Source organism: Syzygium oleosum, unplaced genomic scaffold (assembly GCF_021117445.2).
Source record: "Syzygium oleosum isolate NSW1041296 unplaced genomic scaffold, Sole_v2.1 Sole_v2.02, whole genome shotgun sequence".
Lineage (NCBI taxonomy): Eukaryota > Viridiplantae > Streptophyta > Magnoliopsida > Myrtales > Myrtaceae > Syzygium > Syzygium oleosum.
In genome coordinates, this window is record NW_026607486.1 from 1,801,850 (window position 1) to 1,816,961 (window position 15,112).

The 15,112-nt window shown below is 40.7% G+C and overlaps 2 protein-coding genes across 2 annotated transcripts in view; both read left to right on the plus strand.

Moving 5' to 3' along the window:
- The first annotated feature begins 623 nt into the window (after window positions 1–623).
- Window positions 624–4,137, plus strand: LOC115661338 (laccase-15-like). The gene is made up of 6 exons (XM_030583639.2): window positions 624–770; window positions 876–1,027; window positions 1,425–1,669; window positions 1,799–1,927; window positions 2,626–3,564; window positions 3,688–4,137. The coding sequence occupies exons 1-6, from the start codon at window positions 681–683 to the stop codon at window positions 3,816–3,818; spliced, it is 1,686 nt and encodes a 561-aa protein (XP_030439499.1). The 5' UTR covers window positions 624–680; the 3' UTR covers window positions 3,819–4,137.
- Window positions 4,138–11,165: 7,028 nt separating this feature from the next.
- Window positions 11,166–15,112, plus strand: part of LOC115684696 (laccase-15-like) — a 74,348-nt gene continuing 70,401 nt past the window's right edge. The window contains exon 1 of the mRNA XM_056308212.1: window positions 11,166–11,307. Within this exon, the coding sequence (XP_056164187.1) occupies window positions 11,203–11,307 (105 nt within the window). The 5' untranslated portion in view covers window positions 11,166–11,202. The remainder of the gene's footprint in view (window positions 11,308–15,112) is intronic.

Here is a 15,112-nt window from a genome sequence, read left to right on the forward strand (position 1 = left end):
CAGTTGCGTAGAGCACGAAGAGGAAAAATATGGCCTGACAACTTACGAGGAAACGGTGAAGTACAAAGTGATGATAGGATGTCGTTGTCGAGAAGCGTTAGTTAGGAAATAATTAGTTGTCTCAGGATTCTTCAACCGTCCTGTAGGTAGCCATGAAGGTTAAGCAACAGGTAACAATTTTGGAAGCTAGTACGTGGGTTTGGGCTTGTGGGTGACTGAGCTTAAGTTCGAGTTCCTCTACTCTCCATCTTATCACACCCTTGACTGACATGGAGGCTAGTCCGTGGATTTGGCTAGTTCTCCTCCGGTTAGTGCCTAGCTGGTCGGACTCTTGTAGTGTGGTCGGTGCAGGAGTCCAAGTTATCAAAATTAAAAAAACAATTTTGGAAGTAGCTGTCTTCTCATTAGGAATCCAGAAAAGGAAAAACAATAGACAGCAATATGATGGTTTTCCACGACTCAAGAACTTGATGGATAGTAATTTGCAGAACTTTCCTGGTATGTTCAATGCGTCGTGTCATAATGTCCTGTCTAATGTTTGACAAAATCATCCGGGTCCCTAACTTCCACCTTCCCCAGTTAGTCCTGCCTTTCTCAAGCCTTACAAATACCTCTCATGGGCGGCTTAATCCTCGAAATAATCGAGCCACAGCCACCATCTCATTTTCGAGTTAATCTTCATGGAGGCTTCGAAAACCCAATGCTTGGGGTTTCTACTCTTCCTCATCGGCATTCTCCAATGTAAAGCTGGGGTTCGTTACACCTTCGTGGTAAGTTCAAATGAGTGTTACACTGACATTTCAACAGTGTCATGTGCATGCAAACAGTGGTTGGACTGCTAGGTCGATGTTGCTCAAGTGTGTGAAATATTATAGGTCGATGAAACGCCATATAAGAGATTATGCAGCACGAAGAACATCCTGACGGTGAACGGGCAATTTCCTGGGCCAACTCTGTACGTGCACAAGGGTGATACCATCATTGTTGATGTCTATAACAAGGCAAAATACAACATTACCATTCACTGGTATGAATAGTATTTCTCAGCTTTCCCATTATGAAGCGTCGTCTTGAATGTGATTTCATCATTAGTATCTGAGTATATTAGTTGCGGTTTCTAGATAGAAGTGACCTTTAAATGTGACTAATTTACGTGTCTTCCTCGTCATAATGGACAATCCACGAATTTAGCGTATATGGGCACTCAAAAGTCATCAGGCATATATCATCATGCCCACCCTATTTCAAACCATATGAAGACTTTATCCTCTTTTAGTAGATCTCTGTGTACATTACTAGCTTTCTTCAACAACTTTTCGTTACCCTTTTTCTAACAGATGTGGTTCTCGAGAACAATTTCTCAGCGTCATCCCATGGCTGCTTGAAAATTTGTCCTATTTGAATGGTGGACAATTTTATTGCAGGCACGGTGTGAAACAACCAAGATATCCATGGTCCGATGGACCCGAATATATAACCCAATGTCCAATACAGCCAGGAGGTAAGTTCAGTCAGAAGGTGATATTCTCCACAGAAGAGGGGACATTATGGTGGCACGCTCACAGTGACTGGTCGAGAGCCACTGTGCATGGAGCCATTGTTATTTACCCCAAAAAAGGTTCAAGCTATCCTTTTCCGAAACCTGATGCTGAAGTGCCTATTATATTAGGTAATACACAAATCTGGTTGAGTAAATAATGTGTTTGTTGGCTATTATATTTTCAAAAAAGTATAGTGTAGACAAACATTATTGATCTTTGATCATTCAAAACTTTCAAACATAACGATATATGTGCAGGAGAATGGTGGAAGAAACCGATAATGGAGGTCTATCATGAAATGCTCAGAACAGGAGGAGATCCAAATGTTTCCGATGCTTATACTATCAATGGTCAACCTGGAGACCTTTACCCATGCTCAAAGCAAGGTTAGAGACATGTTTAAACTAGTCTTCTTCTTCTTCTTCTTCTTCCTCTTGGCCTAAGTTTATTTCGTTGTTCTTCCACTTCTTACATGGTTTTTGACATGTCATCAAGTAAAGGAACTAAAGGTTGCTTCGTGTGACAGAAATTGATGGTAAAATTAACTATATCTGCTACACCTACAAATGTCAATATACTCGCAAGCTTTTCAAGAGATTCCCATGGTCTTTAATGCATGCTTACACAAAAATATAAGGATGTGACCCTGCTTCTACTTTCTTTCGATACCCATATAACATTCCAAAAGCAGGACGAACCATGGGGACGGCCTTAAATGAAATTATATGCAACCAATAATTCCCTAATTGTACGTCTTTTTGGGTTAGCGAGAGTTGCAGCCATCCTCTTAAATCATTTTCTTCTTCTTTAATAGCGAAAAATGTCGGTCTCATTCCTGATGCAGACCCATCTCCCACCAAAGGCTTTTGAACAGTTCATTATAATGATTATGCTATAATTTCAATCATCAAAACAAGACATGGTAGTTTACTATTCTCAGATTGATTGTACCCCAAACGGAATATTCAGCCGGTGGGACTTTGTGCTTAAACTATCATCGGCTTATTAGCCGTACAGTATCGTATATTCTCTACAGTTTTTCTTCCGTATGTTCGTAACTAGCTACGGTGTAATTTTGTTTCAGATACTTTCAAGCTAAGGGTCGAACAAGGCAAGACATATTTGCTGCGGCTAATCAACGCGGCCATGCAAGACCTCCTCTTCTTCTCCATTGCGAACCACAGCCTCACCGTCGTCGCGACGGACGCGAGCTACACGAAGCCGCTGACGAGAGATATCATCACGATATCTCCCGGTCAAACCATCGATGTCCTCCTTGAAGCCAACCAAAACCCTGACCACTATTATATGGCCGGTAGGGTTTACTCTAGTGCACTCGGCGTGGCTTACGACAACACAACCACCACGGCAGTGGTGGAATACTCTGGAAACTACACTCCCACCTCGCCGCCTCCTTTGCCGCAACTTCCTTATTACAATGACACTTCCTCGTCGGTCAATTTCACCGGCAGCCTCCGGAGCTTAGCGAGCGAGGAGCACCCCATCGACGTCCCCAAGAATATAACCAACCATTTCATCTTCACGATCTCCATCAACTCGCTCCCGTGCCCGAGCAATTCCTGCACCAACGGGACCCGTCTCGCCGCGAGCGTGAACAACATAAGCTTCACAACCCCCTCGATCGACATCCTCCAAGCATATTATTACGGCATCAACGGCGTGTTCGGAACCCGGCTTCCCAACTTCCCGCCCTACATCTTCAATTTCACAGCCGACATCTTGCCACTGGACCTGGAGACGCCGAAGCGTGGGACGGAGGTGAAGGTATTGAAGTACAACTCAACCGTGGAGCTGGTTTTCCAGGGGACGAACTTGCTGGCCGGGACCGATCACCCGATGCATCTGCACGGATATAGCTTTTATGTCGTTGGCTGGGGACTTGGGAACTACGACATCAAGAAGGATCCTTTGACCTATAATCTGGTGGATCCACCTTTGCAGAACACCATTGCGGTGCCGAAGAATGGATGGGCTGCGATCAGATTTAGGGCGGACAATCCTGGTGAGTTTGAACTGATGTTTGACTTTAGACGCTTTATTTGTGTCGATATATATTGGTATTATCATGGCGCTATATTCTTTTCCGTGTTGCGTCTTTCAACCTATGCTTGACATTAATGGGCAGGAGTGTGGTTCATGCACTGCCACATAGAGCGGCACCTGACGTGGGGCATGGACACAGCGTTCATCGTGAGGAATGGAGTTCCCCGGAACACCCACCTGCTGTCGCCACCACCGGACATGCCACCTTGTTGAATCACCTTCGATTTCACTCCATTTTGGGGGAGACCTGACGAATACATTTATCGTTGCCGGCGATTCGCATTTGGTTTTTCGTACTTCTATTAAGTTTCGTTAATATGCCATCACAATAACATAACGTATTGATAGTGTTAGCCATATCGGGATATTTACTTGATTATGCAAATCTCTCAAGATTACGCATATTTCTTCTTTGATAGTGCATATCCTTGGTTAATTATATTTGATGTTATGTTTATCTTATTAATAATGCCTATAAATAGGCTCATGTATTATTTATCAATAATTGAAATATACACAAATTTCAGATTCCTCTCTTCCGAGTTATTTTTCTTATCTTGGTATCGGAGCCACCGTTCCTTAAGAAACCTTTAGTGCGTTGGGTGGTGCACCCATGCAACCCGATGCATTGCACCCCTAGCAAAATAAATCCGGTGCTCGACAGTGTTCACCTAAGTGCCTCATTTGTGTTTGACCAAATGCCACGGTGGTCATGTTACGACGTCGGAGACGGGTCACCAAGTCGAGCTTTTCTTTTTGAAGAGGTAGTTTTCAATGCCGTGAAGACGCGTCTTCACACAGTTATTTTCGCTCAGCAAAGCCCGGCTTATTCCGCTTGTTGTAGCCACACCAGCCGTATCGACCACGTTTTTAAAGTTACTATCTCGAAAGTAAAGTATAAATTCATCTTCTTCCTTACAAAAAAGAACAAGTGTTCAACGACGCCCTTGCCATTGGACACTTGCCAACAACAATTCCTTATATTAGAAAGTTCAACCTAAATACTTACACTGTTAGATAAATGCATGATTTATTATTATTTAAATATTTTAATACTCTCATCGTGCATAAGCTGGACTTTGGCCTTAGTCTAAAGCGTGAAAATATGCAATTGGAAAGGCAAATCATTGCTCTGATATCATGTTAGAAAATATAACCTAAAAACTTAGGCCACTAGATGAAGGCGTGATTTATTATTATTCAAATATTCTAACACTTCGACCCCTCTTCCTCTCAGTTGCTGACGTCGACCCCCTCCCCCAATGTTCACCTACGGTTCTCCCTCCTTGTTTGTTCATTATGCTCCTTTCTTTCTCTCCTTCCTTTGCAAAATCTCTCTCTTTGCCTCAAGCGCGAGGTAGACCACCATCAGAGGTCACCAATGACCTTGCAGCAGCTGCCGACCTCCACTGGGGGTTCCAAGTTGATGGTTGCAACAAGGATTGTAACCTTAATTTAAGGTCGCTCGAGAGAGAGAGGCTTGCGGAATTGGACAAGTACGGATAGTGCTGGCGCCAAGGTCGACGGAATGCGATGGTGAGCCAAGCGGTTGCGGGCAAGAAGGCAGAAGGTATCAGCGACGTTTGGTGATGACGGTTGAGCTACGATTAAAGTGTTAGGGTTTTGGTTTGTATTGAGGGGTTATGGATGTGGGGAATTTAGGACTTTTTGTTTTAGTCTGTCATACTCTAACTCTCAACTCACTCTCAAACTTTTATCCTACCTTTTGTAGGGCGTGAGAGTCGAAACCCATATCTGAAACTACAAGTCTCCATCCATAGCTCCCCTAAGAAGGTGGGGATTCAAACTCCCCACCTCCACCTTTCCAAGTAGGAAGGGTGGTCCAGTGGTTTTTAGGACTTGAGTGGGAGTATTTTTGGAAAGAAAGGTATTTTGTAAATATGGTTGCGAGGATAATTGATTAAAGGTACCAATTGGTTTCTAAAAGAAAAACTCAAGTGTAAATTTCCGTTTAAAAACAGAGCTACGTAAGTAGCCATTAGATGGAAGGTGAGGCATGCTCTTATGTTTTTACCAAAACACAAAAGAAAGAAGACACAAGCATCATTTTCTTCTAGCATTATAATTTCAACGCATCATCCAATATAACAGGGGTGAGCATGGTCCGGGTATGGATGGTTCAACACCTGACCTAGGGACCAACTAGCAAAGTGTTGTTCCCCAATTTTTGGAAGTTGAGCCTAGGACTGAGGATTGCCTAAGGGTCCAGTCCGGTTCCAGAGTCAACCCGAGGCCAATCGATTCTTTTTTGTTTCAGTTTCGTATTCCTTGAAATGACAAACATATTGTAAGCAACGTGGCACAGAAAGAACATTCTCGGTGTTGACTGACGGTAGGATGAGATAGTATAATTGGTAATTTCAAATGCATGGTACTCATATCAATTATAAAGCCAACTATCAAGGTTCCACACTTCTATTCTCTCGATCCAAACAACATGTCACTCAAGCATAGGAGGGCTAATCAACATGTTAAACACACATCGCAGTCCCTCCGAAATTTTTCATTCAAATACACATTTGGATCTCTTAAAAACTCTACAGAACATAGTCTCAACAAAATTCATCTAGTAATACACACATCATACATAGAACAAAAGACCCTAACACTTCCCCACCCTATGCTTCACATAGTTCCCCACTGAGCAGGCCAGCACCAAGCCCTCACACAGTCCCACCCCCAAAACATCGAGCCGTCCTCACTTCTTCAAGTGAAACTAATGTGGCGTAGGCATAGCTATAACTAGATCAACAACTCGTAATTGCCTTGTCATCTACAACCCTCGAATTCACCAAACTCAATAGAGAAAACCATTAAAACCTTTAGTCTAACTTATTCAAAACATGGAGTCTCCCACCGCCAATCGCAACCAAGCGAAACACTCCATCCAACAAAGCTAAGCCCGCTGTCCATGATGACTCGTAATAGATGAATCGACCAAAAAAAAGGCAAAGATGAAACAACGAAAAGAATCAGGAACACACCTGTAGCAGTAGAGATACAACCAATGCAATCACCAAAGGTAGAAGCGCAAAAAAAGGGGAAGAGAATCGATCTCTGAGTTCAAATGAGTAGAGAGAAGACGAAGAGACTGCACCCGAAGAAATGAAAATGGAAGATTTTAGCAATAATATGAGAATGAGGGAGAGTGAGAGTGAGACTCTGAGAGAGGATAATGGTACAAGTATAGGAGGGGCACTTATAATTATATAACTAGGATTTGGAAAAAAGAAGAAAATATCTACAGGGTTGGTCCTAAAGCCCTAGGACTAGCGACAAACCCACACAATATAAGTTCTAGAGGCCCCAGGTCTAGGGTCAACACTGAGCCGATGCTCACCGCTACAATTTAAGTAGGCTAGTTGTTTCGAAATGGTTTAGGCTTTCTGTTAGCGCTGGTAAATTTTACCTAGAGGGAGGTGAATACGTGATTTTAACAGATTTTGACAAATTAAAGCGGAAGTAAAAAAGCCAAGATAAATATTGTCAAATACGAAAGAAACTAGAGTCCGAACAACGTCAATGATATGATGATATCCATAGAGCACTAAATATTGTCCAATTCGAGATGTGATGTGATTCACTAGTATGCAAAAGTCTATAAAAAAATAATTAGCAGGAGTTTAGGGATAGAATAATTTGCATATAGAATTTATGGTAGTTCGGCTTATATCAAGCTTACGTTCAATTTCCCACGCTAACAACCTCATGACTGGATTTTACTAGTGAATCAATAAGAGGTTACAATATGAGAGTGATAATACTCAGGTATATAATAGGTTTCACTATCTCACTCAATCACTCTTTTAGTGCCTTTCAAAGAATACAATTTGTAGCTCAGTAGGACAAGTTTGAAGGATCGAAGTTCTCTTGCACTTTGGAATTTTTTATTTTGGACCTCTCTTACTCTTCGGCACTTTGGTCTCCTTTTATAGTCCTCCACTTCCAATATACCGCTTGGACAATCTTCAGAGGATCACTCTCCAATCAACCCGTTGGACGAGAATACATAATGAAAATTGAGTAGCCGTTGAGAGATAACGTATGAATTCCCGTTGATTAGGTCGTCCATACAAGCAAATCTCCAATTTTCATAAGTAGAGTTCTTCGATTAAGGAAAATTTTGTCTAAGAAGTGATTGCCAATCAATCAAAGATGTCTTGCGTGAAGGATTTTGTTTCAAAACAATCTTTAAGATCAAGGATTAACACTTTCCAAGTAGGAAATCCATACCATATTACTAGCTGTGATGGTTAAAGCTTGCATCTGGATGTATTTCTATGAGTATGAATACATTGCGTCTGAAAATATTTCCAAGAGACTGTGTAGTATGAAGATGTCCAGCTATTTTGTAAAGTCTGAAATAATTAGATGCATCCACATATAAAATTAGTTGATATCCAAAATGTTGCTAGATTATTACAGGCTTTTCTTCATGGACAAAACATTCAAGCCTTAACAGATTTAATCTGAATAAACTTCTCTTCGTGAGTAGTTCCTGTAAGGAAGACACTACTATGCAATTATCAAATTCAATATTGACTAAGGACAGTTTTGTTAGCTTCAAAATCAAGTATGAGGTTTTCTCAACACTTTCGAGATCAATGGACCTGAATGTATATTTGAGCTTTTGGCCTTTAGCTTTCTTTCTTTACAATCTGATTCTGGTCCATGTCAACTCCCACCAAATTTAGCATAATCTTTCAACAAAACCATTTGGAAAAGTCAAGCTTTTTTTAAAGACAAGTTTGACACTTACCTATCGCTGGTGCCCAATTCAGATTCTACATGGGGTGTTGTCTTCAATTGGGGGGCGTTAGTAGTTGAATGTACAGGTGACTTTGTCTTCATCGTGCATTAATTGTTGAATGTTACAGGTGATGTTGTCTTCATACCATGGTGCAATAATCGAGTCAAGATGTACACGGTTTATCTTCATAACATCACATTTTTTCTTTGGGCGGGCCAATCAAAGGGATATGACAAAGGGTTAGGATTGATCGGACGCAAGAGTCTCGAGAGGAGAGAGTCAATAATTTTACGTAGAGTGGTGAACAAGCTATTGGTCTAGCGTGTAAGCCTAGAGAGACTTTTCCCTAGTTGTGTGAGGATTCTAAGTGCAGTTTTACTTTGAAATTTCAACATGAACGCGTATACATTAACCATATGGGGCCGCAAGCAGAGTACTTCCTTGGACTTTTCAAAGAAGGCGAAGACTGAAGCATATATAGCTAACATCGAATCAGTTAGTTATAAAGGAGCTTAAGACGAAATTGATGCAAGAAGAGGGGAGTCCAAATTGATGACGTCATAGTTCACTTTAGAAGAGGGATTAAAGAAATTATCAAATAAGTCATCAACTTCGTCAAGAATCAATTTGTTCGATGAAAAGCCGTTTTCGGAAAATTGTTTTTGGACTTTCCAGCATTTGGATGACCGAAAATTACTTGATTTACGGGAAAGAAGGAAATCATTCTTTGTGTAAGGAAATCATTCTCGTCAATTTTTTTCAGTTTTTTTTCCAATAATTTTCATTTTTATTCTCATAAGTCTTCTACCATCTCCTGAATATACTTCATGTTCATGTTTTTCTACATTTTCAAAAAATTCGATCATTCATAATTTTTTTGACAAATGTGATTTGATAGTTTATTTCCTGGTTTTCTTTGTAATTCATATAATTTTGATGGATTATATAATACACCAAGAAGATGTTGATTTCAATTTTTAGTCATTTTTAATAATACAATTCAAGCTGTCCTTAGTAGATTTCACTTATTATCAAATACCATAAAACCAACTTTACCAGAAACCGGCCCACCATCTCCGATATTGAATTTCCGAAAATCATTTTCCAGCAATAGGAAGTTCTCATAGAAACCAACTTTATCGACAAATAATGTTTCAATTATTTCATTTCTTTCATTAACTCCTGAATTAGATGCCCTTTTCCGTGTTGTAAATTATTAGTGGGAGCCCACGAGACATGCGGGTACGCGAAGCGAGACCGTTCTGTCAAAAGAGGAATATGATAGTTACCGGAGAAAGTGAATGAAGCGGGCGATTATTCGATATAAAGTGAGAGCATTTTCGTGGCCTTGTAAACAGTATTAGTTGCTTGTTTCGTGATTTCTAGACAGATTTACCTGGTTCTGCAGTATTCAACCACTCATCATATCGTTCCACTATAGTATTTTGAATTATTATTTTCTGCATGATTTAACAACGATGATGAGTCAGTAGTCTCCGTTTCTATGCTTTGACATCGTGACTATGATCGAAGTGCACATCAGAAACTTGACAAAGATTTCACGGACATAATATATTTTTCAATTCCGTCCGTAGAATCTCCCTATTGTGATAGAGTGAGATGCATAGGGAGAGAGGGAGAGAGCAAATTGAAGACATCAACTTGCTCCATTTATTTAATATCGCTCTCACGCAACTCTGGGAGCGCGAATTAACGTGCCTATTATAGATGCCATACTAAACATAGGGTCTAATTCCTTAAAAAATACCCTCAACTTTAGGTTCAATCTTAATTTTACCCGAACTTTTTTTTGTTAATAAAAAATTATCAACATCAGGATCAGTTAGAGGTCTATTATCAGTACTTGCATCTTCATCAATACCTTCACATTCGTATGGAATAGCAGCAACAGTTTCTTGATATTGATAATCTTGAAGAAACCAGTTGCGATATTTGAATGCGTGGCAAGACTTGGGATTAATGTGAAAGTTTGATAATCTTTTATGAGACAAAAAAAATTTCGGGTTGGAATTAAGGGATTGCATTTGGCCCCTAAATATAGTGCGTTACATTGACATGCGAAAGAGGAGGATGCATGTACCGCAACACAGGCATGCCCAACGGGAGAGAGAGTTTGAATAGGCTCGGAAGGAGAAAACGTCTAAGAAAAAAACAGAAGAGGCACACTCAGACTCAGAGGTGTTTGGGAACGGCAATGTAGTTCCATAAGCGCACGCAATTTACGGTGGCGTGATTCGCTTTGAGACCAACCTTTGACTCTCCATGCATAAGCCCAAAACTTTCTCAAATCTTTTTGGGCTCACCGGACGTAAGCCTTTTGAACTAAACTTGTTTCAGATGACCTTTCCAAATCAGCTCGATCAATCCCTATGAATGCAAGCAAAAGGCCGCGTTCATGCGCATCGGACAAGACTCTACTCGCCAGGCGGTCGGCGTGACCTACAAGAATACCTCGAATCGGAGGCATCTTTTGTGACTCGATACCAAGATCCAATGCATCCAAATCCGACGTTTAATCATTCGATCAAACCCTTTTCTGTGAAATTATCTCTGGATCTTGGTTATGAGCACGACATCAATGGTGAGAATGTACAACTTGTACCCGAGAGGGTGAGCCGAGTGAAAAAGTTCGGGCTCAGCTAACCGCATAAAATGTCATGCCAACAAGCACAGGGGGCCTACCTTCTCGCTGGTTTGACATCTCCCATCGCCATTAATTCGCAGTGTATGAATAGACACTTCTCGCAATCCGCTAAACTAAGGGGCAAGACACAAGAACACATATAATTTTTTTTTTCTCTGTTTATGGAAATGAGGTGCTCGGTGGGAGCTCAAGTGCTTCAGATTCTAGGGCTTGTGCTATTCCTTGGCATCCACTGTTGCGAAGCTATTGCTCGCCATACGTTCGTGGTCAGTGCGACATCTTGGGCATTAACTTTTCTTTAATCATCATGGTTTTAGTGCATAACGAAAGCTTCCAGGATTTGAGAGGTTTGACCTAATTAATTTACGCAACCGTCTTTTGACGCTTGCTTTATGGCTATAAGATCGAGGAGGGCCGAATCGACCACATGTGTTTAGCGCTTCCATTGGGATAAAATACTTTATATTTTGGTCAATTAACTTGGAGTTTTTCTTTCTAGGGTTAATACCACGAAAAAACTCAAACTGATACACTTGTGATAAATTTACCTCAAACTAATTCTTTTACCACTAAAAACCAAAAACTGGTATACTTGTGACAAATTTACCCCCCGTTGGTTTCCGTTTGTCACGACCTAAACCTCCCGCAGTGCACCACCTAGGGGTTCGGCTAATGGATTACTAAGCCTAAACCTAGTTCGGGCTCTCCCAAACCCATACCAATTTGCGACTTAGGTTCAAATTATTTAATATGCAAAATCATTTCAATTAGGAGTCGCCACTAATCTATTTTTGGTGGTTCGATTAGAAACCCAAGTAAAGTATCGGGAGAATTACTTACTCCTACGAACTAGAGATTATGGATTCGGGGACTTGGTTACACTAGATTACTCTAATGCCCTTTCGCTACATTTTCTCTTTTATTTCAAAAAAATATTTGCAGGCAACTTGGATTGATTTTAAACCTATCCACCAACATGCGAGGTGATCATGCGGGTGCGTAACCAATAATATAACACTCAATAATGCAAAGCAATAAATAAGTTGCGAGATAGGAACTTACCTCAGAGCAACGAAAGCATTTGCGATGTTAGTTAGAAACTCATATTGACAACCCTAATATGATTTCACACAAATTCACTCAAGTCTTTTTTAGGGTTTTGTCTGATGTAAATGAGAACTAACATATATGCAATACATGTAATGCAATTACTCTAATGTGATGACGTACAAAGCATGCCTATTCTAACGTGATATGCAATTTCATGATCCTAACATATAATCATTAAATGATATGCAAGCAATGACATGTCATACATGATGACACAGCAAGTTAGGAATAAGGTGGCAAGTTATGAATGACGTGATAAGATGACATGCGACGTAACATATGTGAATGACATAGCGAGAAGACACGCAACGTGACACGTAGCAATGACATGACAATAATGATGCAAGCATTATGCAATTAATCTATATGACATGCATATGTTTATTTTTATTTTTATTATTTATATATTTTTTATGAAATTCGAAATTAATTAAATTCCCTAATATTAACATGCAATCTACCCTAAAAATGATCTACATCAATTGTATCTATTTTTTTTTGATTTTTTTGAGAAAAACAAGATCAATTCAAATCAAACAAAGATAGAAAGAAATAACAATCAAATCGACACGACACCATATCACACAAGAAATATTACCAATATCCGTTTAAATTTAGAACCGATAGATTGACGAATCGTATCTCGAGCATGAGATTGGATTGGCCAATTTTTCCACACAATCGCAAATCGTATCTCTGGCGGGAGATCGGATTGACGATTTTCCGTGCGATCGCAAATCATATCTCAGGCGGGAGATCGGATTGGCGATTGTAGCACGTTATGAAATTAGGAAATAATTCCTATTTTAAAAGTTATCCTAGAATTTTCATGGATATGGTAATATTATTTAAAGGTCCAAACAAGATTGCAACTCATCCATTAGGCAACAGAATATATGACAATCGAATTAATGAAAATTTTTACATAATTCGCGATATCACCTGGATAACGTTTCCAAATTCCAACTTGACGGGACGGCTCGGATTTGTATGGCCGACTGTGGTGGACGTGCTACAGGGAGAGTGTTCGCGACGTTGGTATGACTACCTGGATCACCAATGTCGCTACCGTCAAGATCTATCTTCTCCCATAGAAGTGCTTGGGATGATGATGTCAGATGTGTCGTCCAGGGAGCACAATTATGCACGAGATGACTTCTTGCATGAATCCTGGGAAAGTAAGAAAAAATTAGTGGGGGGTGAAGATGGGATTTTTATGAAGAATTATCCCCCGCCCTTTTTGGACGTGCCCTCCTTTGTCTTGTAGCTGTGAAGAACTCTTCCTTTGTCAAACTGGACTTTACTCAGAAATCTGCCGGAATTCACTTCGAGATGCTTGTTGGCTATTGAGAACCTGTTGACACCCAAAATTACCCTTGATGGGAGCGGGCCAATTGCAAGTCACAAAGGACGTAAAACACGGCCTACATAGCATGAATCCGGAGAAAGGCCGTGAGTCAGGCCCAGAGGCATCGGAAAGATTTAGAGCAGTTATCGACAGGACACGTCATAGAAGTGTCGACAGGTTGACAAGTCCAAGATCACGAGCCTTGCACGTGACGTCGACAAGTCCAAGATCATGAGCTTTGCATGTGACGTCGATGAGTCTGAGATCATGAATTAAGCACGTGGTGTTGCATGGTAAAGAAATTCATTTCCACATGTAAAAAGGTAAAGATATGACCGTGGGCATGAAGATCAAGGAAGCTAAATAGTGAAACGTGGGAAACAGCAGGAAATAAGGAGACACGTGGAAGAAAATTAGCTATTACATGATGCCCAAGGAGCGTAAGCAACATCGACAAGTCAGGAAACGGTTAAAGTGCGAAATGTAAGGAAGTGGAAAACAACTTTCAAGGAGAAGTAGCCGATCGACAGTTATCATGCTGCTCTATAAATACTCAAGGATTTTCAACGTAGAAAGGGCTCCGAACAAGACAACAGACCTCTTATCTATCTTTATTTTCGGCACAATAGGAGTAGTAGTAGTTACAGCTTTTAGATTCCACGTCGTTGATTCAATTCCAGCGCGAGTCTTTATCAGGTCCAGCATTGTTGATTAAATTTCAATGCTGTGCCACCAGTTCAACGTCGTCGATTAAATTCCCGCGTTGTGCTTGGAATATAGCTGTTGATTGGATTCTAGCCATATTCTCTCAGGTCACGTCATTTATTAGATTCTAGTGTACCTGGAATTGCAATGTTGTGTATTGGTTGTGCCGTTGATTGGATTCCGACATAGCTTGGTCTTGGCATTTGCAAGTTGTCATCCTATTGTTAGTATTGTTGAGTTGGGTGTATTATCGAGTTAAGTTGTAAGGCACAAGTTGGGTTTAATAGACGTATTTGACATTCTCTGTCCGAGCTTGACTCAAGACCCTAGTCCCTCTAATAAAATCCGAAACGCAACGTTTGGTGAAAGATTTTGACGGGATAAAACAGGAGAAACATCTTTTTGGCACGCCCGGTGGGACTTTTATTGAGTTAAATGGAGAGAGTGCTATGCTACGCACCCGAAGTCAAACCAACTCGGATAATATTACTGATGAGCAAGCTACATCGATGGCGGAAGATAATACCCGTGCTGAGACATCATTCGCTCAACTTCTTCATATCGAGGTTGCTAACCAATCTCGAGAGGAGGTCATAGATATGTCGAGGCAGCGCGTTGAAGATAGAAGGCAAACTGAGCTCACACCAGTTGCACTTTCTACTATGAGGCGGACTATTGAGGAAACTCAAAATGAGGTTGCTGATTATGTGGTAAGGCGTATGACTGAGGTGGTTAGGCCTTTGATCATCAACACTTATCATGAATGTACTCAAGGTCAATATGGAGGGTCCATCGCGCCGACCCAACCGAGAATAGGATCTCCGTAAACATTGGGAGGTCCTACAATACAGTTTGGGACGATGATCCAAGGCACATCGACGATCCCGCCCATTCGAATATTATCGAGG